Source organism: Oncorhynchus nerka, linkage group LG18 (genome assembly GCF_034236695.1).
Source record: "Oncorhynchus nerka isolate Pitt River linkage group LG18, Oner_Uvic_2.0, whole genome shotgun sequence".
Lineage (NCBI taxonomy): Eukaryota > Metazoa > Chordata > Actinopteri > Salmoniformes > Salmonidae > Oncorhynchus > Oncorhynchus nerka.
The window spans coordinates 72,939,769-72,966,938 of record NC_088413.1 but is presented as its reverse complement, the minus strand read 5'-3'; the positions used below and the strand labels follow the sequence as shown (position 1 = coordinate 72,966,938).

Below are 27,170 nucleotides of genomic sequence, written 5' to 3'. Positions count from 1 at the left end.
GAAAACAGAGCAGTAGAGAGAGAGAGAAAACAGAGCAGTAGAGAGGAGAGAGAAAACAGAGCAGTAGAGAGGAGAGAGAAAACAGAGCAGTAGAGAGAGAGAGAAAACAGAGCAGTAGAGGGAGAGAAAACAGAGCAGTAGAGAGAGAGAGAAAACAGAGCAGTAGAGGGAGAGAAAACAGAGCAGTAGAGAGGAGAGAGAAAACAGAGCAGTAGAGAGGAGAGAGAAAACAGAGCAGTAGAGAGAGAGAGAAAACAGAGCAGTAGAGAGGAGAGAGAAAACAGAGCAGTAGAGAGGAGAGAGAAAACAGAGCAGTAGAGAGGAGAGAGAAAACAGAGCAGTAGAGAGGAGAGAGAAAACAGAGCAGTAGAGAGAGAGAAAACAGAGCAGTAGAGAGGAGAGAGAAAACAGAGCAGTAGAGAGAGAGAGAAAACAGAGCAGTAGAGAGAGAGAAAACAGAGCAGTAGAGAGGAGAGAGAAAACAGAGCAGTAGAGAGGAGAGAGAAAACAGAGCAGTAGAGAGGAGAGAGAAAACAGAGCAGTAGAGAGGAGAGAGAAAACAGAGCAGTAGAGAGAGAAAACAGAGCAGTAAAGAGAGAAAACAGAGCAGTAGAGAGGAGAGAGAAAACAGAGCAGTAGAGAGGAGAGAGAAAACAGAGCAGTAGAGAGGAGAGAGAAAACAGAGCAGTAGAGAGGAGAGAAAACAGAGCAGTAGAGAGGAGAGAGAAAACAGAGCAGTAGAGAGGAGAGAAAACAGAGCAGTAGAGAGGAGAGAGAAAACAGAGCAGTAGAGAGGAGAGAGAAAACAGAGCAGTAGAGAGGAGAGAGAAAACAGAGCAGTAGAGAGGAGAGAGAAAACAGAGCAGTAGAGAGGAGAGAGAAAACAGAGCAGAGAGGAGAGAGAAAACAGAGCAGTAGAGAGGAGAGAGAAAACAGAGCAGTAGAGAGGAGGAGAGAGAAAACAGAGCAGTAGAGAGGAGAGAGAAAACAGAGCAGTAGAGAGGAGAGAGAAAACAGAGCAGTAGAGAGGAGAAAACAGAGAAACAGAGCAGTAGAGAGGAGAGAGAAAACAGAGCAGTAGAGAGGAGAGAGAAAACAGAGCAGTAGAGAGGAGAGAGAAAACAGAGCAGTAGAGAGGAGAGAAAACAGAGCAGTAGAGAGGAGAGAGAAAACAGAGCAGTAGAGAGAGAGAGAAAACAGAGCAGTAGAGAGAGAGAGAAAACAGAGCAGTAGAGAGAGAGAGAAAACAGAGCAGTAGAGAGAGAGAAAACAGAGCAGTAGAGAGAGAGAGAAAACAGAGCAGTAGAGAGGAGAGAGAAAACAGAGCAGTAGAGAGGAGAGAAAACAGAGCAGTAGAGAGGAGAGAGAAAACAGAGCAGTAGAGAGGAGAGAGAAAACAGAGCAGTAGAGAGGAGAGAGAAAACAGAGCAGTAGAGAGGAGAGAGAAAACAGAGCAGTAGAGAGAGAGAGAAAACAGAGCAGTAGAGAGGAGAGAGAAAACAGAGCAGTAGAGAGAGAGAGAAAACAGAGCAGTAGAGAGAGAGAAAACAGAGCAGTAGAGAGAGAGAGAGAAAACAGAGCAGTAGAGAGGGAGAGAAAACAGAGCAGTAGAGAGGAGAGAGAAAACAGAGCAGTAGAGAGAGAGAGAAAACAGAGCAGTAGAGAGGAGAGAGAAAACAGAGCAGTAGAGAGGAGAGAGAAAACAGAGCAGTAGAGAGAGAGAGAAAACAGAGCAGTAGAGGGAGAGAAAACAGAGCAGTAGAGAGGAGAGAGAAAACAGAGCAGTAGAGAGGAGAGAGAAAACAGAGCAGTAGAGAGGGAGAGAAAACAGAGCAGTAGAGAGAGAGAGAAAACAGAGCAGTAGAGAGGAGAGAGAAAACAGAGCAGTAGAGAGGAGAGAGAAAACAGAGCAGTAGAGGGAGAGAAAACAGAGCAGTAGAGAGAGAGAGAAAACAGAGCAGTAGAGAGGAGAGAGAAAACAGAGCAGTAGAGAGGAGAGAGAAAACAGAGCAGTAGAGAGAGAGAAAACAGAGCAGTAGAGAGAGAGAGAAAACAGAGCAGTAGAGAGGAGAGAGAAAACAGAGCAGTAGAGAGGAGAGAGAAAACAGAGCAGTAGAGAGAGCAGTAGAGAGAGAGAAAACAGAGCAGTAGAGGAGAGAGAAAACAGAGCAGTAGAGAGAGAGAGAAAACAGAGCAGTAGAGGAGAGAAAACAGAGCAGTAGAGAGAGAGAAAACAGAGCAGTAGAGAGAGAGAGAAAACAGAGCAGTAGAGAGAGAGAAAACAGAGCAGTAGAGAGGAGAGAGAAAACAGAGCAGTAGAGAGAGAGAAAACAGAGCAGTAGAGAGAGAGAAAACAGAGCAGTAGAGAGAGAGAAAACAGAGCAGTAGAGAGGAGAGAGAAAACAGAGCAGTAGAGAGGAGAGAGAAAACAGAGCAGTAGAGAGGAGAGAGAAAACAGAGCAGTAGAGAGAGAGAGAAAACAGAGCAGTAGAGAGGAGAGAGAAAACAGAGCAGTAGAGAGGAGAGAGAAAACAGAGCAGTAGAGAGAGAGAAAACAGAGCAGTAGAGGAGAGAGAAAACAGAGCAGTAGAGAGGAGAGAGAAAACAGAGCAGTAGAGAGAGAGAAAACAGAGCAGTAGAGAGGAGAGAGAAAACAGAGCAGTAGAGAGGAGAGAGAAAACAGAGCAGTAGAGGGAGAGAAAACAGAGCAGTAGAAGAGAGAAAACAGAGCAGTAGAGGAGAGAGAAAACAGAGCAGTAGAGAGAGAGAGAAAACAGAGCAGTAGAGAGGAGAGAGAAAACAGAGCAGTAGAGAGAGAGAAAACAGAGCAGTAGAGGAGAGAGAAAACAGAGCAGTAGAGGGAGAGAAAACAGAGCAGTAGAGAGGAGAGAGAAAACAGAGCAGTAGAGAGGAGAGAGAAAACAGAGCAGTAGAGAGAGAGAGAAAACAGAGCAGTAGAGAAAACAGAGCAGTAGAGAGAGAAAACAGAGCAGTAGAGAGAGAGAGAAAACAGAGCAGTAGAGAGGAGAGAGAAAACAGAGCAGTAGAGAGAGAGAAAACAGAGCAGTAGAGAGAGAAAACAGAGCAGTAGAGAGGAGAGAGAAAACAGAGCAGTAGAGAGGAGAGAGAAAACAGAGCAGTAGAGAGGAGAGAGAAAACAGAGCAGTAGAGAGGAGAGAGAAAACAGAGCAGTAGAGAGAGAGAAAACAGAGCAGTAGAGAGAGAGAAAAACAGAGCAGTAGAGAGAGAGAGAAAACAGAGCAGTAGAGAGGAGAGAGAAAACAGAGCAGTAGAGAGGAGAGAAAACAGAGCAGTAGAGAGGAGAGAAAACAGAGCAGTAGAGAGGAGAGAGAAAACAGAGCAGTAGAGAGAGAGAAAACAGAGCAGTAGAGAGAGAGAGAAAACAGAGCAGTAGAGAGGAGAGAAAACAGAGCAGAGAGAGAGAGAAAACAGAGCAGTAGAGAGGAGAGAGAAAACAGAGCAGTAGAGAGAGAGAGAAAACAGAGCAGTAGAGAGAGAGAGAAAACAGAGCAGTAGAGAGAGAGAGAAAACAGAGCAGTAGAGAGGGAGAGAAAACAGAGCAGTAGAGGGAGAGAAAACAGAGCAGTAGAGAGAGAGAGAGAAAACAGAGCAGTAGAGAGAGAGAAAACAGAGCAGTAGAGAGGAGAGAGAAAACAGAGCAGTAGAGAGAGAGAGAAAACAGAGCAGTAGAGAGGAGAGAGAAAACAGAGCAGTAGAGAGGGAGAGAAAACAGAGCAGTAGAGAGAGAGAGAAAACAGAGCAGTAGAGAGGAGAGAGAAAACAGAGCAGTAGAGAGAGAGAGAAAACAGAGCAGTAGAGAGGAGAGAGAAAACAGAGCAGTAGAGAGAGAGAGAAAACAGAGCAGTAGAGAGGAGAGAAAACAGAGCAGTAGAGAGGAGAGAGAAAACAGAGCAGTAGAGAGAGAGCAGAGAGAAAACAGAGCAGTAGAGAGAGAGAGAAAACAGAGCAGTAGAGAGGAGAGAGAAAACAGAGCAGTAGAGAGGAGAGAGAAAACAGAGCAGTAGAGAGGAGAGAGAAAACAGAGCAGTAGAGAGGAGAGAAAACAGAGCAGTAGAGAGAGAGAGAAAACAGAGCAGTAGAGAGGAGAGAGAAAACAGAGCAGTAGAGAGGAGAGAGAAAACAGAGCAGTAGAGAGAGAGAGAAAACAGAGCAGTAGAGAGGAGAGAGAAAACAGAGCAGTAGAGAGGAGAGAGAAAACAGAGCAGTAGAGAGGAGAGAGAAAACAGAGCAGTAGAGAGGAGAGAGAAAACAGAGCAGTAGAGAGGAGAGAGAAAACAGAGCAGTAGAGAGGAGAGAGAAAACAGAGCAGTAGAGAGGAGAGAAAACAGAGCAGTAGAGAGGAGAGAGAAAACAGAGCAGTAGAGAGAGAGAGAAAACAGAGCAGTAGAGGAGAGAGAAAACAGAGCAGTAGAGAGGAGAGAAAACAGAGCAGTAGAGAGGAGAGAAAACAGAGCAGTAGAGAGGAGAGAGAAAACAGAGCAGTAGAGAGGAGAGAGAAAACAGAGCAGTAGAGGGAGAGAAAACAGAGCAGTAGAGAGGAGAGAGAAAACAGAGCAGTAGAGAGGAGAGAGAAAACAGAGCAGTAGAGAGAGAGAAAACAGAGCAGTAGAGAGAGAGAGAAAACAGAGCAGTAGAGAGGAGAGAGAAAACAGAGCAGTAGAGAGGAGAGAGAAAACAGAGCAGTAGAGAGAGAGAGAAAACAGAGTAGAGAGAGAGAAAACAGAGCAGTAGAGAGGAGAGAGAAAACAGAGCAGTAGAGAGGAGAGAGAAAACAGAGCAGTAGAGAGGAGAGAGAAAACAGAGCAGTAGAGAGGAGAGAGAAAACAGAGCAGTAGAGAGGAGAGAGAAAACAGAGCAGTAGAGAGGAGAGAGAAAACAGAGCAGTAGAGAGGAGAGAGAAAACAGAGCAGTAGAGAGAGAGAAAACAGAGCAGTAGAGAGGAGAGAGAAAACAGAGCAGTAGAGAGGAGAGAAAACAGAGCAGTAGAGAGGAGAGAAAACAGAGCAGTAGAGAGAGAGAGAAAACAGAGCAGTAGAGAGGAGAGAGAAAACAGAGCAGTAGAGAGGAGAGAGAAAACAGAGCAGTAGAGAGGAGAGAGAAAACAGAGCAGTAGAGAGGAGAGAGAAAACAGAGCAGTAGAGAGGGAGAGAAAACAGAGCAGTAGAGAGGAGAGAGAAAACAGAGCAGTAGAGAGGAGAGAGAAAACAGAGCAGTAGAGAGGAGAGAGAAAACAGAGCAGTAGAGAGGAGAGAGAAAACAGAGCAGTAGAGAGGAGAGAAAACAGAGCAGTAGAGAGGAGAGAAAACAGAGCAGTAGAGAGGAGAGAGAAAACAGAGCAGTAGAGAGGAGAGAGAAAACAGAGCAGTAGAGAGGAGAGAAAACAGAGCAGAGAGAGAAAAAACAGAGCAGTAGAGAGGAGAGAGAAAACAGAGCAGTAGAGAGAGAGAGAGAGAAAACAGAGCAGTAGAGAGGAGAGAGAAAACAGAGCAGTAGAGAGGAGAGAGAAAACAGAGCAGTAGAGAGAGAGAGAGAAAACAGAGCAGTAGAGAGGAGAGAGAAAACAGAGCAGTAGAGAGAGAGAGAGAAAACAGAGCAGTAGAGAGGAGAGAGAAAACAGAGCAGTAGAGAGGAGAGAGAAAACAGAGCAGTAGAGAGGGAGAGAAAACAGAGCAGTAGAGGGAGAGAAAACAGAGCAGTAGAGAGGAGAGAAAACAGAGCAGTAGAGGGAGAGAAAACAGAGCAGTAGAGAGGAGAGAGAAAACAGAGCAGTAGAGAGGAGAGAAAACAGAGCAGTAGAGAGAGAGAGAAAACAGAGCAGTAGAGAGGAGAGAGAAAACAGAGCAGTAGAGAGGAGAGAGAAAACAGAGCAGTAGAGAGGAGAGAAAACAGAGCAGTAGAGAGGAGAGAAAAACAGAGAGAGGAGAGAGAAACAGAGCAGTAGAGAGGAAACAGAGCAGAGAGAGAGAGAGAAAACAGAGCAGTAGAGAGAGAGAAAACAGAGCAGTAGAGAGGAGAGAGAAAACAGAGCAGTAGAGAGAGAGAAAACAGAGCAGTAGAGGGGGGAAAACAGAGCAGTAGAGAGAGAGAAGAGCAAGCTAGCCATTAAGCGTGCTCCACATGGGCAGACCGGAGAAGGCAGGCATGTTATGGACTCCCCCAAGCCAACCTAAATGAGTTAAGACAGAGCCAAGGACACAGAGTCATTCACATTTCCCATGGGAAGCTAAGACAGTGTTCTTAGTGTTTAGCACAGGAACAAATCACTTTAGCAAAACATTGACGCTACGCTTATTTTGCGAGAGCCAAACATTTGCTGCATTGTTTACCAGAACCTAGGATAGGAGAGTGAGGTGAAAAGATTCATACTAGCAGAGGCACGTGCTGAGGGAGGAGCCTCCTAGCAGAGGCACCTGCTGAGGGAGGAGCCTCCTAGCAGAGGCACCCGCTGTGAGGGAGGAGCCTCCTAGCAGAGGCACCTGCTGAGGGAGGAAGGGGGAGGAGCCTCATTGAGTGTGTCAGAGACGCTCAATAAAAATAAGGTTTGAGGAAAAGTTTGCGCAGCCGACAGCTTGACACAGTGTCAAGAACAATTCATGAACTTCCCAGAGAGGAGAACAACTGGATGGATAAAAGGACAGACAGAGCATCCAGAGGCTGCCAGGAGGCCTGGCGCAGCACAGGGAGCTGTCCACCGCTGCAGAATAGGGGCACGGGTAGATACCTCACCTGAATGTGACAGAACAGCTGGTGCCTCCGCACCTAGCCAGATTCCCAGACCGCTCTCACACTGAGAGGACACGGCCGCCTGCCTGCCACACACAGCGAGCGCATCGTATAGGCCGTTCCGCTGTCATCTTATCCAACAACAAAACGACACTTTGTAATCTTTACAGAGGGCTACTGCTTCAACCAGTCTCGACTTAGAGTGGATGCCGATGGTAGTGATATTGGTGTCAGCAGTGGGATGGGTTGTTAGCTCTACAACACAAGAGGTCATTGTGTGGGACTGAGGGCGAGGGAGGGAGGGAAAGGCAGGCTGCTGAGCTTCTCCTCAGCCTGGGAGATGACCTCATTCAGAGAACATACGCTCCTTATCGCCGCCTCTCTGGGCCTTGCTCCCATTTCCTTTCAGAGCAAACAATCCATGTTCTATACCTAGAAACACTAACACAGAGCCTGGGGCTGGGTGGTACACCGCATTTCACTATAAACCGGTATTGATGAATGGAACACTTTCGCTTTTTACTTCTCCATCACTAAGGGTATTTCAGTGTTTGGTTATTTAAAAATGTGATACTCAACTCCGGCGCGCGTAATGTCCGTTTCTATAGTTTACGCTGTTTGCTACTTGAGCACGTCTTTCTCCCTCGTCCTGCATACCACTTCCCACACCAAGCCCAGCCGTTCACTCTGCTGCAGTCTGCATACCACTTCCCACACCAAGCCCTGCCGTTCACTCTGCTGCAGTCTGCCTACCACTTCCCACACCAAGCCCAGCCGTTCACTCTGCTGCAGTCTGCATACCACTTCCCACACCAAGCCCTGCCGTTCACTCTGCTGCAGTCTGCATACCACTTCCCACACCAAGCCCTGCCGTTCACTCTGCTGCAGTCTGCATGGTCAGATAGATGCAACAAGGATGTTGCTTTCCACAAGCGTTCTATATTAATTATTAGTTTCTGTATCTTGCCCTCTGCAAACTACTGTCTGCTAGTTTGTCTTTTCTTAGGAAGTTGTGGGGAAAAATTAATCTTGTTAGCCGCTAATCGCTAGTTATAGAATTAGAATAATCATTCCATTTCCATGATTCCAACAGCTCTCCAGTTAACTAGGCCTAGATTTGTTTGGCCATCATGATGCGCTGTATGGCCGTGTGGAAGAGATAAGTGAAGGAAATGAAGAATTTTTTTTTAAAATGCAGATGGGTTGAACAGTATTAAACAACCAGAATGGGAAAGGCTCATTGTTATTTATGTGTTGCCACCCTAGGCTCATGCACTAGGCAAAGAATATTTCAAACGTTATTATTCAAAAACTGAAAACACCATCAAATACCATCACAAATGTGAAAAGTATTGTGATATGATATTTTGGCCATATCTCCCCGCCCTTATAGAGAATGATTTCACATTCTTTCCCACTGGGAATGTTGTTTCGCCATTTTTTTGTAATGGTGTTAAGGCGCTTTTTCCTCAATTAAAAACAAAAATCTCACAAAACAGTCATTGTGTTAGCTTGTAATCTAGTCATAAACCGCAAACTGATAACACAGCCGGGCTGATCCTTCAGGCAAACAGACCAGTAGCAAAATAGCTGAACAAATATAGTCATTCATTCAAACAACGTCCATTTTTACAGGTTAGTTCGCTACTTGAGTCATCTCTCTCAGCTCCCCCTCCATGCTGCTTTCACACAGAGACCTAGCCCCGCCCCCTGTCACTCAAGGAGCGCATTTGTTTTTCCTTGAGCACGAGACACTTGCGTTCAGTCTGCATGGTCAATGCAGCACATGCAACATTGTTGATGACAACAATGCTGTTTTCACTTTGAAAACCTAAATCCACCAGCTTTCTATAATTACACTATTAGTTTGTGTTTCTTACATCTGCAAACAGCTAATGTGTCTTTTCTTAGGAAATTGGGCCTACAGCTTCTTAGCTGCTAATGCTAAACGCTAATAAAGTCAGAGCAAACGTAATTAGCTATACAGCCTGGTAATACCAGCGGTGTAGACCTCAATCGGCATGTTTGTGCAGCAGTATCAAAGAGAGATAGGTGAAGCAAGAATATGTTAGCTACATGAAGTAGCTAAGAACAAGCATTCAATGTAGCCTAGACTAGAGTCCCCTAGGAAACACGTAAAACCATTTTTGTTCCTATTCTGTCACATTAACTCCTCCCTGTATTCAGTGCCCACTATTATATTCAGAATATAGAATGAGAATACTCCATACTTCCATTATTTACGTTTTACTGTTACCAAGTTACCTTCAGACCTTGTGGGGGTCGTAGAGCAAAACGGAGAACATTTTCATTTTCATGATACGACCGATCTTTGGGATGTCTCCTGGCCTGACAAACGGCACTATAGCTCTGCCACTTTTCACTGCAGGTGCGGAATGCCGACGTAGGCATATTGAGACGCAGCCCATGCTAAAAAAACAACGTATGTATAACTTTAAACGGACAGATTTTGATGGGGATATAAATGATGTTGCGTCAACATCCTTAAGGATTAAAAAACTGAGCTGAGCGCAGGTCCGCTCTCTGTCAGGGTGAAACAACTAAGCAGAGGCTTACAGATTGAAAGGGCAATGGCGCAGTCGCACTCAAACGTCAAGGTGAAATCAGAGTCATCGTTTACGAGGCCACACTTCCTCAGACCAATAAAACAGAGAAAGTTAACATGTAGCCGTGTGGCAAGGAGTAGGGGGAAACGGACCAAACCGGCTGAGCCGTGGGGTCTGAATGCCATGCAAGGAGCAGGGGGAAACGGACCAAACCGGCTGAGCCGTGGGGTCTGAATGCCATGCAGGGAGCAGGGGGAAACGGACCAAACCGGCTGAGCCGTGGGGTCTGAATGCCATGCAGGGAGCAACGGACCAAACCGGCTGAGCCGTGGGGTCTGAACGCCATGCAGGGAGCAGGGGGAAACGGACCAAACCGGCTGAGCCGTGGGGTCTGAATGCCATGCAGGGAGCAGGGGGAAACGGACCAAACCGGCTGAGCCGTGGGGTCTGAATGCCATGCAGGGAGCAGGGGGAAACGGACCAAACCGGCTGAGCCGTGGGGTCTGAACGCCATGCAGGGAGCAGGGGGAAACGGACCAAACCGGCTGAGCCGTGGGGTCTGAATGCCATGCAGGGAGCAACGGACCAAACCGGCTGAGCCGTGGGGTCTGAACGCCATGCAGGGAGCAGGGGGAAACGGACCAAACCGGCTGAGCCGTGGGGTCTGAATGCCATGCAGGGAGCAACGGACCAAACCGGCTGAGCCGTGGGGTCTGAACGCCATGCAGGGAGCAGGGGGAAACGGACCAAACCGGCTGAGCCGTGGGGTCTGAACGCCATGCAGGGAGCAGGGGGAAACGGACCAAACCGGCTGAGCCGTGGGGTCTGAACGCCATGCAGGGAGCAGGAGGAAACGGACCAAACCGGCTGAGCCGTGGGGTCTGAATGCCATGCAGGGAGCAGGGGGAAACGGACCAAACCGGCTGAGCCGTGGGGTCTGAACGCCATGCAGGGAGCAGGGGGAAACGGACCAAACCGGCTGAGCCGTGGGGTCTGAATGCCATGCAGGGAGCAGGGGGAAACGGACCAAACCGGCTGAGCCGTGGGGTCTGAACGCCATGCAGGGAGCAGGGGGAAACGGACCAAACCGGCTGAGCCGTGGGGTCTGAATGCCATGCAGGGAGCAACGGACCAAACCGGCTGAGCCGTGGGGTCTGAACGCCATGCAGGGAGCAGGAGGAAACGGACCAAACCGGCTGAGCCGTGGGGTCTGAATGCCATGCAGGGAGCAGGGGGAAACGGACCAAACCGGCTGAGCCGTGGGGTCTGAACGCCATGCAGGGAGCAGGGGGAAACGGACCAAACCGGCTGAGCCGTGGGGTCTGAATGCCATGCAGGGAGCAGGGGGAAACGGACCAAACCGGCTGAGCCGTGGGGTCTGAACGCCATGCAGGGAGCAGGGGGAAACGGACCAAACCGGCTGAGCCGTGGGGTCTGAATGCCATGCAGGAGCAACGGACCAAACCGGCTGAGCCGTGGGGTCTGAACGCCATGCAGGGAGCAGGGGAACGGACCAAACCGGCTGAGCCGTGGGGTCTGAACGCCATGCAGGGAGCAGGGGGAAACGGACCAAACCGGCTGAGCCGTGGGGTCTGAACGCCATGCAGGGAGCAGGGGGAAACGGACCAAACCGGCTGAGCCGTGGGGTCTGAACGCCATGCAGGGAGCAGGGGGAAACGGACCAAACCGGCTGAGCCGTGGGGTCTGAATGCCATGCAGGGAGCAGGGGGAAACGGACCAAACCGGCTGAGCCGTGGGGTCTGAACGCCATGCAGGGAGCAGGGGGAAACGGACCAAACCGGCTGAGCCGTGGGGTCTGAATGCCATGCAGGGAGCAGGGGGAAACGGACCAAACCGGCTGAGCCGTGGGGTCTGAACGCCATGCAGGGAGCAGGGGGAAACGGACCAAACCGGCTGAGCCGTGGGGTCTGAATGCCATGCAGGGAGCAGGGGGAAACGGACCAAACCGGCTGAGCCGTGGGGTCTGAACGCCATGCAGGGAGCAGGGGGAAACGGACCAAACCGGCTGAGCCGTGGGGTCTGAATGCCATGCAGGGAGCAGGGGGAAACGGACCAAACCGTCTGAGCCGTGGGGTCTGAACGCCATTCCTCTCTACATAGTTGATGGTGTGGTGCTACGGGACGGTGGTCTCGGTTGCCCGTGTGAAACGCATCACAGAAGCGTACAAGCTGTCCAGACAGGTAAATTATTCATAGTTGATTCATCGCCACTTGTGTCTTGTCAGGAGAGGTTGAAGGTTGCAAGACGCACACAAATTGATCTATTATAGCATTTATTGAAACCATTTCAGTGGTGGTGTTGAAACCATTTCAGTGGTGGTGTTGAAACCATTTCGTTGGTGGTGTTGAAACCATTTCGGTGGTGGTGGTGGGGGGTGTTATTGAAACTATTTCAGTGGTGGTGGGGGTATTGAAACCATTTCAGTGGTGGTGGGGGTATTGAAACCATTTCAGTGGTGGTGGGGGTATTGAAACCATTTCAGTGGTGGTGGGGGTATTGAAACCATTTCAGTGGTAGTGGTGAGGGGGGGTATTGAAACCATTTCAGTGGTGGTGGTGAGGGGGGGAATTGAAACCATTTCAGTGGTGATGGTGGTGGGGGTATTGAAACCATTTCAGTGGTGATGGTGGTGGTATTGAAACCATTTCAGTGGTGGTGGTGGTGGTGGGTGGGTGGGATATTGAAACCATTTCAGTGGTGGTGGGGTATTGAAACCATTTCAGTGGTGGTGGTGGTGGGTGGGGGGTTATTGAAATCATTTCAGTAGTGGTGGTGAGGGGGGTATTGAAACCATTTCAGTGGTGGTGGGGGGTATTGAAACCATTTCAGTGGTGGTGGGGGGGGTATTGAAACCATTTCAGTGGTGGTGGGGGGTATTGAAACCATTTCAGTGGTGGGGGGGTATTGAAACCATTTCGGTGGTGGTGGTGAGGGGGGGGGTATTGAAACCATTTCAGTGGTGGTGGGGGGTATTGAAACCATTTCATTTCAGTGGTGGTGAGGGGGGTATTGAAACCATTTCAGTGGTGGTGGTGAGGGGGTATTGAAACCATTTCAGTGGTGGTGGTGAGGGGGGGGTATTGAAACCATTTCAGTGGTGGTGGTGAGGGGGGTATTGAAACCATTTCAGTGGTGATGGTGGTGGGGGTATTGAAACCATTTCAGTGGTGATGGTGGTGGGGGTATTGAAACCATTTCAGTGGTGGTGGTGGGGGGTATTGAAACCATTTCAGTGGTGGTGGGGGAGGGGGTATTGAAACCATTTCAGTGGTGATGGTGGTGGTGGTATTGAAACCATTTCAGTGGTGGTGATGGTGGTGGTGGTATTGAAACCATTTCAGTGGTGGTGGGGGAGGGGTATTGAAACCATTTCAGTGGTGATGGTGGTGGTGGTATTGAAACCATTTCAGTGGTGGTGATGGTGGTGGTGGTATTGAAACCATTTCAGTGGTGATGGTGGTGGGGGTATTGAAACCATTTCAGTGGTGGTGGGGGTATTGAAACCATTTCAGTGGTGGTGGGGTATTGTTCTACAAAATGTTTCAAAAACATCAAGCTCCTCCTGCATGATCGTCACAAGCCAGATCTGACTCGTCTCCAGTTAACAGATCAGATTGAGTTCAAATTCAAAAAGAGTAGGTATGTTGGGGAGGGAACACTGAGGGTAAGTGCACGCCAAGTTAGCCTAATGCTTTGCCATTCCTCTCAGAAGAGAGGAGAGAATGCAGGCGCAGAGGACGAGCATTCAGCTCAGTTCTTCACCTCCCTGCTTGGTGTGTCCAAAAAAAAAGGACGGACATGGGAAACGCCAACAAATAATGCAGTGACTTCCATGGAGCCTAATTGTTAGCCCCCATCTGCAGCAACAGCCAGCCCAGAGAATCAAATGACTCACTACAGAGAGCAGAAACAAATGAGAGAGACAAGAGGGAAACCGTTGGAAGAAGAGGGGTGGGACGGGGAGCTATTCGAAACAGTCGAATGCAAGGGGGCGAGGCCCTTCTCCTTGTTGCTGAGGAATGTGTGTGTGGAGGGAGGGACGATTGAAATAAACAGGCAGCTAGTCTCAAGTGGCCTCTTACAACTCACATTCAAATTAGTCACAGGAAAACGGGAGAAGAGACAGACGCACCTCGCTGAGAAACAACAAATTACACAGCAAACGGGACACAAAGGAGTAGAGTTTAAGGGCTTTGTTATCAGCCACTTTATAAAGCAGGCTGGTCTTCTTGTCTTTCCCAGAGTCTAAGCCAAACAACTTCAGCAGCCCTTTCCTGCCTGAAATGGGTGTTACTTCCTTTGGTTAGGCATGTTGTTTCGTACATCCCAAAAATGGAGGGGGAGAAGCAGGGTGGGTCAAAGTCCAGGGAGGATGAGGTTCCCAAGCCAAAAAATCACAAAGATAAACAAAAGAGCCAAGAGAACGGTTGTGACATAACTATTACAACACCGCCAAACTTTGTCATATCCCATCACGTCATGCATCATTTCTCCTCCAGATTCTCAGAGAACGACTAAACTGTACAACAGTCCACAAAACCTTTGTGCAGCATCCATTTTGTAGCTTATCGAATTAAAAAAGTAGAGGAGGAAAAAAAAGGCAGTCAAACACAGAAAGGGTGTCGGGGAAAACCAGACAACTGGGGCAGAGGTTGTGGCCTGAGATAACGGTGCAGGCAGGGCCTGTCGGAGGATGCCTTTATCAGCTGCACAGGGCTGCGGGCCAGAAGCCTGGCTGATCTCAGACACCAGCGTGCAGGCATCAGATAGAGAGAGAGAGAGCCTCCGAGCCTGGGACATCCTCTGGCCATACAATTTATTACCCACGGAGCACGGGGAGGGAGAGTCATGTCGGGGGAGGGAGAGAGAGAGTCATGCCGGGGGAAGGAGAGAGAGAGTCATGCCAGGGGAGGGAGAGAGAGAGAGAGAGACACATGCCAGGGGAGGGAGAGAGAGAGAGAGAGAGGGTCATGTCGGGGGAGAGAGAGAGAGAGAGGGTCGGTCATGTCGGGGGAGAGAGAGAGAGGGTCGGTCATGTCGGGGGAGAGAGAGAGAGGGTCGGGTCATGTCGGGAGAGAGAGAGGGTCGGGTCATGTCGGGAGAGAGAGAGAGAGAGGGTCGGGTCATGTCGGGAGAGAGAGAGAGAGAGGGTCGGGTCATGTCGGGAGAGAGAGAGAGAGAGGGTCGGTCATGTCGGGGGAGAGAGAGAGAGAGAGAGGGTCATGTCGGGGGAGAGAGAGAGCGGGTCATGTCGGGGGAGAGAGAGAGCGGGTCATGTCGGGGGAGAGAGGGTCGGGTCATGTCGGGGGAGAGAGAGGGTCGGTCATGTCGGGGAGAGAGAGAGAGAGGGTCGGTCATGTCGGGGGGAGAGAGAGAGAGAGGGTCGGTCATGTCGGGGAGAGAGAGAGAGGGTCGGGTCATGTCGGGGAGAGAGAGAGAGAGGGTCGGGTCATGTCGGGGAGAGAGAGAGAGAGGGTCATGTCGGGGGGGGAGAGAGAGGGTCATGCCGGGGAGAGAGAGACATGCCAGGGGAGGGGGAGAGAGAGACATGCCAGGGGGAGGAGAGAGAGAGAGACATGCCAGGGGAGGGAGAGAGAGAGAGAGACATGCCAGGGGAGGGGAGAGAGAGAGACATGCCAGGGGAGGGAGAGAGAGAGAGACATGCCAGGGGAGGGAGAGAGAGAGAGATGCCAGGGGAGGGAGAGCCAGAGAGAGATGCCAGGGGAGGGAGAGCAGAGAGAGAGATGCCAGGGGAGGGAGAGCGAGAGAGAGATGCCAGGGGAGGGAGAGAGAGAGAGACATTCCAGGGGAGGGAGAGAGAGAGAGGGTCATGTCGGGGGAGAGAGAGAGAGGGTCATGTCGGGGGAGAGAGAGAGAGAGGGTCATGTCGGGGGAGAGAGAGAGAGGGTCATGTCGGGGGAGAGAGAGAGAGGGTCATGTCGGGGGAGAGAGAGAGAGAGAGAGAGAGGGTCATGTCGGAGAGAGAGAGAGAGAGAGGGTCATGTCGGGGAGAGAGAGAGAGAGAGGGTCATGTCGGGGGAGAGAGAGAGAGGGTCATGTCGAGAGAGAGAGGGTCATGTCGAGAGAGAGAGAGGGTCGGTCATGTCGGGGGGGAGAGAGAGAGAGGGAGAGGGTCATGTCGAGAGAGAGAGAGAGGGTCATGTCGGGGGAGAGAGAGAGTCATGTCGGGGAGAGAGAGAGAGAGAGAGAGAGGGTCATGTCGGGGGAGAGAGAGAGAGAGAGAGAGAGAGGGTCATGTCGGGGGAGAGAGAGAGAGAGAGAGATGCCAGGGGAGGGAGAGAGAGAGAGAGATGAGGGGAGTCGGGGGGAGAGAGAGAGAGAGGGTCATGCGGGGGGAGGAGAGAGAGAGAGATGCCAGGGGAGGAGAGAGAGAGAGACATTCCAGGGGAGGGAGAGAGAGAGAGAGAGGGGAGGGTCAGTCGGGGAGAGAGAGAGAGAGAGGGTCATGTCGGGGGAGAGAGAGAGCGGGTCATGTCGGGGGAGAGAGAGCGGGTCATGTCGGGGAGAGAGAGGGTCGGGTCATGTCGGGGGAGAGAGAGGGTCGGGTCATGTCGGGGAGAGAGAGGGTCGGTCATGTCGGGGGAGAGAGAGAGAGAGGGTCGGTCATGTCGGGGGAGAGAGAGAGAGGGTCGGTCATGTCGGGGGAGAGAGAGAGAGGGTCGGGTCATGTCGGGGAGAGAGAGAGAGAGGGTCGGGTCATGTCGGGGAGAGAGAGAGAGAGAGGGTCGGGTCATGTCGGGGGAGAGAGAGAGAGAGGGTCATGTCGGGGGAGAGAGAGTCATGCTGGGGGAGAGAGAGACATGCCAGGGGAGGGAGAGAGAGAGAGACATGCCAGGGAGGGAGAGAGAGAGAGAGACATGCCAGGGGAGGGAGAGAGAGAGAGACATGCCAGGGGAGGGAGAGAGAGAGACATGCCAGGGGAGGGAGAGAGAGAGAGACATGCCAGGGGAGGGAGAGAGAGAGAGAGATGCCAGGGGAGGGAGAGCGAGAGAGAGATGCCAGGGGAGGGAGAGCGAGAGAGAGATGCCAGGGGAGGGAGAGAGAGAGAGACATTCCAGGGGAGGAGAGAGAGAGAGAGGGTCATGTCGGGGGAGAGAGAGAGAGAGGGTCATGTCGGGGGGAGAGAGAGAGAGGGTCATGTCGGGGAGAGAGAGAGAGAGGGTCATGTCGGGGAGAGAGAGAGAGAGGGTCATGTCGGGGAGAGAGAGAGAGAGAGAGGGTCATGTCGGGGGAGAGAGAGAGAGAGAGAGAGAGAGGGTCATGTCGGGAGAGAGAGAGAGAGAGAGGGTCATGTCGGGGAGAGAGAGAGAGAGAGGGTCATGTCTGGGGAGAGAGAGAGAGGGTCATGTCGAGAGAGAGAGAGGGGTCATGTCGGGGGAGAGAGAGAGAGAGGGAGAGGGTCATGTCGAGAGAGAGAGAGAGAGGGTCATGTCGGGGGAGAGAGAGAGTCATGTCGGGGGAGAGAGAGAGAGAGAGAGAGAGGGTCATGTCGGGGGAGAGAGAGAGAGAGAGAGAGGGTCATGTCGGGGAGAGAGAGAGAGAGAGAGAGAGAGAGAGAGAGAGGGTCATGTCGGGAGAGAGAGAGAGAGAGAGAGAGGGTCATGTCGGGGAGAGAGAGAGAGAGAGAGATGCCAGGGGAGGGAGAGAGAGAGAGAGAGAGGGTCATGTCGGGGGAGAGAGAGAGAGAGAGTCATGCCGGGGAGGGAGAGAGAGAGAGATGCCAGGGGAGGAGAGAGAGAGAGAGATGCCAGGGAGGGAGAGAGAGAGAGAGTCATGTCGGGGGGGAGAGAGAGAGAGAGAGAGTCATGTCGGGGGAGAGAGAGAGAGAGACATGCCAGGGGAGGGAGAGAGAGAGCGAGAGAGAGGGTCATGTCGGGGAGAGAGAGAGAGAGAGAGGGTCATGTCGGGGGAGAGAGAGAGAGAGAGAGGGTCATGTCGGGGAGAGAGAGAGAGAGAGAGGGTCATGTCGGGGGGGAGAGAGAGAGAGAGAGGGTCATGTCGGGGAGAGAGAGAGAGAGAGAGGGTCATGTCGGGGGGAGAGAGAGAGAGAGAGAGGGTCATGTCGGGGGAGAGAGAGAGAGAGAGGGTCATGTCGGGGAGAGAGAGAGAGAGAGGGTCATGTCGGGGGAGAGAGAGAGAGAGAGTCATGTCGGGGGAGAGAGAGAGAGGGTCATGTCGGGGAGAGAGAGAGAGAGAGAGAGAGAGAGATGCCAGGGGAGGGAGAGAGAGAGAGAGAGAGAGAGGGTCATGTCGGGGAGAGAGTCATGCCGGGGGAGGAGAGAGAGAGAGATGCCAGGGGGAGGAGAGAGAGAGAGATGCCAGGGGAGGGAGAGAGAGAGAGAGATGCCAGGGGAGGGGAGAGAGAGAGAGATGCCAGGGGAGGGAGAGAGAGAGAGATGCCAGGGAGGGAGAGAGAGAGAGAGATGCCAGGGGAGGGAGAGAGATGCCAGGGGAGGAGAGAGAGAGAGAGATGCCAGGGGAGGGGAGAGAGAGAGAGAGTCATGCCGGGGGGAAGGAGAGAGAGAGTCATGCCGGGGAAGGAGAGAGAGAGACATTCCAGGGGAGGGAGAGAGAGAGAGAGGGTCATGTCGGGGGAGAGAGAGAGAGAGGGTCATGTCGGGGGAGAGAGAGAGAGAGGGTCATGTCGGGGGAGAGAGAGAGAGAGAGGGTCATGTCGGGGGGAGAGAGAGAGAGATGCCAGGGGAGGGAGAGAGAGAGAGAGATGCCAGGGGAGGGAGAGAGAGAGAGAGAGTCATGCCGGATGAAGGAGAGAGAGAGACATTCCAGGGGAGGGAGAGAGAGAGAGAGGGTCATGTCGGGGGAGAGAGAGAGAGAGGGTCATGTCGGGGAGAGAGAGAGAGAGGGTCATGTCGGGGGAGAGAGAGAGAGAGGGTCATGTCGGGGGAGAGAGAGAGAGAGGGTCATGTCGGGGGAGAGAGAGAGAGAGATGCCAGGGGAGGGAGAGAGAGAGAGAGATGCCAGGGGAGGGAGAGAGAGAGAGTCATGCCGGATGAAGGAGAGAGAGAGACATTCCAGGGGAGGGAGAGAGAGAGAGAGGGTCATGTCGGGGGAGAGAGAGAGAGAGAGATGCCAGGGGAGGGAGAGAGAGAGAGAGAGAGATGCCAGGGGAGGGAGAGAGAGAGTCATGCCGGATGAAGGAGAGAGAGAGACATTCCAGGGGAGGGAGAGAGAGAGAGAGGGTCATGTCGGGGAGAGAGAGGGTCATGTCGGGGGAGAGAGAGAGAGAGGGTCATGTCGGGGGAGAGAGAGAGAGGGTCATGTCGGGGAGAGAGAGAGAGAGAGGGTCATGTCGGGGGGGGAGAGAGAGAGAGAGAGAGGGTCATGTCGGGGGAGAGAGAGAGAGAGAGAGGGTCATGTCGGGGGAGAGAGGAGAGAGAGAGAGAGAGAGGGTCATGTCGGGGGAGAGAGAGAGAGAGAGAGAGAGGGTCATGTCGGGGGGGAGAGAGAGAGAGAGAGAGAGAGGGTCATGTCGGGGGAGAGAGAGAGAGAGAGAGAGAGGGTCATGTCGGGGGAGGAGAGAGAGAGAGAGATGCCAGGGGAGGGAGAGAGAGAGAGAGTTATGCCGGGGAGGGGAGAGAGAGAGAGGGTCATGTCGGGGAGAGAGAGAGAAAGGGTCATGTCGGGGGGAGAGAGAGAGAGGGTCATGTCGGGGGAGAGAGAGAGAGAGGGTCATGGGGGGGAGAGAGAGAGAGAGAGGGTCATGTCGGGGGAGAGGGAGAGAGAGAGGGTCATGTCGAGAGAGAGAGAGAGGGTCATGTCGAGAGAGAGAGAGAGGGTCGGTCATGTCGGGGGAGAGAGAGAGAGATGCCAGGGGAGGGAGAGAGAGAGAGAGATGCCAGGGGAGGAGAGAGAGAGAGACATTCCAGGGGAGGAGAGAGAGAGAGAGAGAGGGTCATGTCGGGGGAGAGAGAGAGAGAGGGTCATGTCGGGGGAGAGAGAGAGAGAGGGTCATGTCGGGGGAGAGAGAGAGAGAGAGGGTCATGTCGGGGGAGAGGGAGAGAGAGAGGGTCATGTCGAGAGAGAGAGAGAGGGTCATGTCGAGAGAGAGAGAGAGGGTCGGTCATGGGGGGGGAGAGAGAGAGAGATGCCAGGGGGGAGAGAGAGAGAGAGATGCCAGGGAGGGAGAGAGAGAGAGAGAGTCATGCCGGGGAAGGAGAGAGAGACATTCCAGGGGAGGGAGAGAGAGAGACATTCCAGGGGAGGGAGAGAGAGAGAGAGGGTCATGTCGGGGGAGAGAGAGAGAGAGGGTCATGTCGGGGAGAGAGAGAGAGAGAGAGAGGGTCATGTCGGGGAGAGAGAGAGAGAGAGATGCCAGGGGAGGGAGAGAGAGAGAGAGTCATGCCGGGGAAGGAGAGAGAGAGACATTCCAGGGGAGGGAGAGAGAGAGAGAGGGTCATGTCGGGGGAGAGAGAGAGAGAGAGGGTCATGTCGGGGGAGAGAGAGAGAGAGAGGGTCATGTCGGGGGGAGAGAGAGAGAGAGAGGGTCATGTCGGGGGGGAGAGAGAGAGAGAGAGGGTCATGTCGGGGGAGAGAGAGAGAGAGAGAGGGTCATGTCGGGGGAGAGAGAGAGAGAGAGAGAGGGTCATGTCGGGGGAGAGAGAGAGAGGGTCATGTCGGGGGGAGAGAGAGAGAGAGGGTCATGTCGGGGAGAGAGAGAGAGTCATGTTCGGGGAGAGAGAGAGAGAGACATGCCAGGGGGGAGAGAGAGAGAGAGAGTCATGTCGGGGAGAGAGAGAGAGAGAGAGAGGGTCATGTCGGGGAGAGAGAGAGAGAGAGAGAGGGTCATGTCGGGGGAGAGAGAGAGAGGGTCATGTCGGGGGAGAGAGAGGGTCATGTCGGGGGAGAGAGAGGGTCATGTCGGGGGAGAGAGAGGGTCATGTCGAGAGAGAGAGGATCATGTCGAGAGAGAGAGAGAGGGTCATGTCGAGAGAGAGAGGATCATGTCGAGAGAGAGAGAGAGGGTCATGTCGAGAGAGAGAGAGAGGGTCATGTCGAGAGAGAGAGAGGGTCATGTCGAGAGAGAGGGTCATGTCGAGAGAGAGAGAGAGAGGGTCATGTCGAGAGAGAGAGAGAGAGTCATGTCGAGAGAGAGAGTCATGTCGAGAGAGAGTCATAGAGAGAGAGAGAGAGTCATAGAGAGAGAGAGAGTCATAGAGAGAGAGAGAGTCATAGAGAGAGTCATGTCGAGAGAGAGAGAGAGAGAGAGAGAGAGAGTCATGCCGGGGGAGGGAGAGAGGGTCATGCCGGGGGAGGGAGAGAGGGTCATGCCAGGGGAGAGAGAGAGGGTCATGCCAGGGGAGAGAGAGAGGGTCATGCCAGGGGAGAGAGAGAGGGTCATGCCAGGGGAGAGAGAGAGGGTCATGCCAGGGGAGAGAGAGAGGGTCATGCCAGGGGAGAGAGAGAGGGTCATGCCGGGGGAGGGAGAGAGAGAGAGCGAGAGAGAGTCATACCAGGGGAGGGAGAGAGAGAGAGAGAGAGAGTCATGCCAGGGGAGAGAGGGAGAGCGAGAGAGAGGAGTCAGAGCCACAACTAAGCTATACAACAGGCAGCTCAGTAAAGCTGCTCACAGAATGGGTATTGTTAATTAAATTCCAGCTCATAAGTAGTGCCTTGGGAGGGAAGCAGAGGCACGGGTGTGGAGGGGGACAGAGAAGCATATCAGCTTTCAGCCTGCACAACAACCGTGCCCTGAGCCCCCTCCCCTCCTATAGTCTCTCCATTCGATAGCTTAGGTCTTTCAAAGCCCCAAGCGCCATCTTGCTTCGCGAGCAGCACTCAATCTTGTTAGACGGCAAATTGATTGTGTGTCAAAGGTTAGTGCAGGTCTCTGCCCTGCGCTGGCAAAGGGTCAGCCTACGGCCGCGCTCGCAGAAGGTCACCCTACGGCAAGAAATGAAGTAGTAACCGGCTGAGACCGATGGAGAACTTTTCTCTTCTGTAATCTTTCAAGACCAACTCTAAACCTTGACGCTCTCCCAGGGGCTTGGCACAGGGCCTTTCTAAACAGTTAAACAGAACACTGGCAACAAACATTAAACAAAAGACCTATCCATTGCGAGAAATCGGTGCCACGCACAACCTGCAGCACGTTTGTGGTACAAAACAGGGTTCAAATGGAAATTGTAACGAGAGGGCCCTTGGCACAGATTAGGATTTAACTGTAGAAAAAGTCAGGGGGTCGACATCCAAAGAAGTCTCTATATACAGTCTGATACTATACTGATTACAGCCCTGACTCTCACCTCTAAACCAATAGCCTGTACTTCAACAGCCTTCCAGAATGTCATACAATCTCCTGCCAACAGAAAATATTGCAGTTTGCTTGTTGGCATGTCAACGGCAAATGGTTAAACATTTTTATTTTTTTAATACATGTCGGCTGTCACCTCGCAACTGCTGCGCACGGGATTTTCAAAAGCGCCTGTCAACTCCACCAAAGTGACCTTGAGTGGCTCAATACAAGGAGCTAGGCTAGACACGCATCTCAGTGCCAAGCTAAGCCAGGGAACTGGGAGTCGTTGTTTCACACAGGGGTTAACGCTCACTGGTGTTGGCTGTCCCCTCACCATTTAAACAGCTGCACACACACACCAAGTTGTAGGCGGGGGAATGTGTTATATACGTGTGTATGCAGGGAATGTGTGTTATATACACACACACACACACACACCAAGTTGTAGGCGGAGGAATGTGTTATATACGTGTGTATGCAGGGAATGTGTGTTATACACACACACACGTATGTGTTAGTGATGTGCGGGTTGACCCATTACCCACAGTACCGACAGGGTGGGTTAACTGTGTGGATAAAGGATGGGTGGGTTAACTGTGTGGATAAAGGGTGGGTGGGTTAACTGTGTGGATAAAGGGTGGGTGGGTTAACTGTGTGGATAAAGGGTGGGTTAACTGTGTGGATAAAGGGTGGGTTAACTGTGTGGATAAAGGGGAAACAGTAACTTTTAAAATCCATCATTCTTGTGCAATTTATATCTGTATTCCACATGGACTTTATCTTTATCATTATTGTGTAAAGCTTTAGGGCCCGACTGTACGCACCAAATAGCCTACACAGCCAATTGCCAAATACTTTAGGTAACAGGCAGGATAAGGTCTATAAGCTCTCACATAGCCTTAATATTAACTCATGCAGAATTAAGCATTTCTTGCAGTAAAACGATACACAAAATATATGCCAAACTTTGACTTCGGGAAGAGGACAAATATGATTTCTTTATTTCAGCATCTTGAGAGAATGAAAGCGCAGTTAGCACCTCAACACAATCCCTATCTTTATCAGCATCATAAAAGCGGAGTCATTCAAACACAGAAAATGTGTATCCAAGGCAAACTGAAATGTTATCAGAAACATGTTGGGTCATTTTCACAACGTTCCATTTCCTACAACCGGTCAAATCGAGGTCAGTTGGACATTTTGCACAGAAAATAATTTAATTTTTTTGTTATTGTATTCCCCCCCTAAACGCCTTTGCTGCGCAAAAGAAGCAGAGACGACACGACTTTACTGATGTCAACTAGATTAAAGCATTCATTCTATCGATTTATGACATTCTGGTGAGCAGGCTACTGTCAGATGACGGAAGGCCATTTTTTTGGTCTTATTTATATCAGGTCCCTGTTTAGAATTTCCAACATTTTAATAAGTTATTTGTTAGTTATAATTCAGTACATGCATGCAGCTTCACATCTGTCATGTGGCCCAGAAAACTAAATAAACCTGTGCTCATTTTCTATACTAGCGGGTCGGGTACGGGCCTCAGATTTTCACAGTCTGGCGGTTTCGGCTGGGTTATGAGAAATTGCGGGTGAAAAAAAATAATTATAATTGGCCCGCGCACCACTAGTGTATGTGCAGGGAATGTGTTATATACGTGCATGTGCAGCTGTTGGCAGGGCTCTGAAGGAGAGGCAACTGGGAGAGAATCTTAACTTTCTTTCCCTTCCCTTTAGCTGCCCGTTTAGACAGAGGAGAGGCCATTTTTCTGTGTGGTCAAGGTACATCTCTATCTGCGTGCGAGACATGGAGATACGTGTGTTCTTACACCACCTGTGAGTAAATGAGGATTCTCACGACGAGCACCTTAATATGTGATTTTATCTACACGCTGAGTATTTCTCCCCAAAGAGTCTTGAGTAAAACAATGCCGCTGAAATATTGACAGTAAAAAGTAGCCTCGTCTTTGTTGAAAAGTATTTCCTTCACCATGTCTGGTTGTCATTCAGTCACCAATCAGCAGGCACCAGGGTCACCTTGACTAATGATAGACAGGTTGGATTCCTATAGTGTCACTTACTATGCAACCAAAATAGAATCCCGAGTTGTAAGCTACTTCCTGGATAAATCTCCGAATGAATCAATGGAACTAAAAATGAATCAAACAACAATGCGAGAGGTTAAATTAACAAAATCACTGCAGACTGCAAGCTTTCGTCCCCAACAGAAGTCACAATGAGCTGCGATGTTCACCCTCCCTGCCGACTGAAACCGCAGTCGACATTTGCATAACCTGAATGGCACGCAAATGTACCTCACACAACTAGCTTCCCGCTGTGATTAATAGGTCTACTTTCTAAACATCATCCTGCCATGTCATGGGAATGCTTCTCACTGCACTTAGAAGAGGGTTTCACTCAATCTCAGGAATCCACATTTACAGGGTGCGCTTTGATGGGGGTGGGCTCATGCCGCCAAGCTCAAGTCCAAAAGACTAAGCAGACGGCTTTAGCCAAGAGCCTTCTCTGCACTGGGTGTTATTTTCCTAACACACCCACTAAACATTTGGCAGAGGGGTGAAGTTTGGACGGCTGCTGTAGTAACCCCGGTAAACGGTCGAGCTGTGTGGCTGGAGAGAGCAGACGGCAGTATGTGAATTGTGAAACCTCATGCGCAGCCAGGGAAGAGGGGCCCAGGATCTGGCCCAGACATGGCGTCTTATAAACACCCCCACACTCTGAGTAACAAGCCCGGGAGGGTGCAGCCACATCGGGCTGCCAGCTGAGTGTGCACCGTGGCCAGCCTTACAAAGCTGCCTGGGTAAACAGATTCAGTGTGTGAGAGAGAGGCTTACTGTGGATTCTGGTCAATTATTTTGTTTGTCTGAGGGGGGAGACAGGTAGGCAGGATAGAAGAGGAGAGAAAAAGGCCCCTAGTTTCCCGTGTCTCCCCAGAAGGAAAAACAGCTTTGACTAAAACAGCAGGTGATGGAAGGAAAGGGTTGAGTAGAGCTTGTCTTGTTGCAGGGTAATCATTTCAGGAATGTTTAACTGGAGAAGTAGAGGTTGAGAGTTTATCTAAACTGGCCTGCATGGGAGACTGGAGCAAAGAAATCTTGTTCTACAAGATGTGACAGTACTTCCTTTTGTTTTATCTGGTTAGAAAAAAATGTGTGCACATTTGACTTGACAGATTTGGTTCTATATTTGGCGTGAAACTCAGTTTTATCGATGCAATAGTTTTCCTGTCCTTTTTGCATTAAATTAGAATATACGAAATATACAGCTAAAAGTTTTTAATTCCAGGAAAGTGATTGGATGTCAGCTGCCCACAGAGATAAGGAGAGTGAGGGGAAAGTGGCGCTCTCTAGCGTTACCTACTCAATTACATAAAACACACTGTCATGAATTGTTCATTGTGTATGATAGAAAAGGACCGAAATAGTAGCATAGACTTATATTAACTATACATCTTAAGTGGCATACTAGAACAATATCATGCGACAACAACGCTGAGAATATGAGCCCGACAAAAAAGACGACATAGAAAAACAAGACTATGTCAAATGAAGACAAAGCTACACAATTCCTGCCTAATCATCGGGGATATTTCTTCCGCAGCCAATGTATGTTTTAGAGGGTCATGTAACTGCAAAACGCTGGAGCTGGTTATCTTTGCAAGGCAAACAACTCCGCTGCCCATTGTTTCAAACCCCGAAAGGCAACAGCCGGGGCACATTCCGATGTTGTGCAATTACACCAGATTCTGATAAGCAAATACTATACGTTATGGAAACGAGCTGCTTAGGACTGAATACAGACAGATATATTGCTGTACTTGTTATGAAGCTTCATGTTTGATTACAACATGGTTATAGTACTTATCTACCAATCCTACTCCGTTGAATTAGATGGAACCTGCATCCTGGCAACAATACATCCTCTATAGAACAAACTATCACATTCACTTACATAATACGAGGTAGGCTAAAGCCAAGACTACAGCTGAAATGGAAAAGTCTGGCTATCAAACAGTTTCTTCCTGGGACGCATACTAACTTAACTAGTTTATCGGTTCCGGCTAAGTTAGCTAGTTAGCAGGCAAAAAACACCACAAAAAAATAACTTTTCACTTCGTCCTCAAATCAGAGAACAACAGGACATGTTAACTACAAATACATCATTGAGGTTTTGTGGTAGGGAATACATATCCTTCTTGGATGGTGCAAGAGTTTCATTTCCTCGCAGTTCTCACTTTGTAAAGTTAAAAGAAGAAGTTGTGTTGCCCAGTGCGATAATGTAGCTCGTTAGCCATGTTAGCTAGGTAGCTACCATGCATGCGCTCCCCTATGCAGCAAGCATGCCCACCGAGCCCTTATGGACAGCGCCGTAGTCACTCCTTCCCTCCCAACTACCCCATTTCTCCACGGCCTTTTACCTTCATCGAGAAGCCGGTCAAGGTGTGTAAAGATACCGCACAGATTTGGCAAACTGGTCATCAGCTTCTTTTCGTTTAACAATTGCATCAAATAGTCGGGACTCGGCCTCGGTCTCTCCTTCACCTCGATCTCTCCAACCATCATCTTTGCGTCTAGAGTGCGAGCGAGCCTCCAACAGAATCCTGTTTTATGAAAAGAAAACAAATGCTAAAGAAAAACTTGAAAGATCAAATCCTTTGTTCCTCCCACGTTTCGATTGCTGTAGTTAGACGACCCTCTGAACCAAAATCGTATTTAATTTGTTGTTAGAGCTGAGAGAGGGGGTAAAATAAGCACTATCTCCTCCCAAAGACTGTATCGCCGTGTACTCTCCTCTACTCCGCGCTCAGGGACGTTCCGATCCACCACTGTTAACTGCAGCGAGTATTCGCCAAAAGCTTGCGTCCCCTCTTCGCCTATTGGTCAAAAGCGCCTTCAAGGGACTGGTGATATCACCAATAAGCACAAGGTACTGCACCATGAGGGCGGTGAAGTGCCAGTAGGTGATCTACAGCGATTAGGACCAATTGTGGACAGTAGAAGAGAAAGTGAATTTACAGATTTCATACACAGGTTGTATGGGGCTCTAAAAATTATATTTCAGTTGTTGCGGAGAAATCAAAAGCATAGGAGACTTTGGAAACATTGCAAATGAAACATTATTCAATTTAAATGTACGTTTTGGTCATTTAGCAGAGGCTATTATCCCGAGCAACTTAAAGACTTAACTTAGGGTTAAGTGCCTTGCTGAAGGGCACATCGATAGATGAGGGTTCAGAAAGCTTTTCACAGATGGCTGACTAGTTTTGGGCATATAAAGACCAGTAGGAGGTAAAGGAACATGGGGCAATTCTCCCTGCAAACACTTATGTAATGATTCATTTTTCAATTTGATGGAGATAATTATATTCAATGTTATGGTGTACCCCCGCCCCTCTCCTCGCATCTTCAAGAGTGATATGATAGAAACCAATGGTTGACTTTTACAGACATATTTTATCAGTCCCTATCCCAGTCTGCTGTCCCCACATGCTTCAAGATGGCCACCATTATTCCTGTTCCCAA

At 50.5% G+C, this 27,170-nt stretch overlaps 1 protein-coding gene across 1 annotated transcript in view; it reads right to left on the bottom strand.

The window, feature by feature from the left end:
• The window catches only part of LOC115146425 (protein quaking-A), a 141,160-nt gene extending 114,663 nt beyond the window's left edge, over nucleotides 1-26,497 (bottom strand). The window contains 1 exon segment of the mRNA XM_029688484.2: nucleotides 26,066-26,497. Coding sequence (XP_029544344.2) covers nucleotides 26,066-26,210 — 145 coding nt within the window. The 5' untranslated portion in view covers nucleotides 26,211-26,497.
• Between the last annotated feature and the right edge of the window lie 673 nt (nucleotides 26,498-27,170).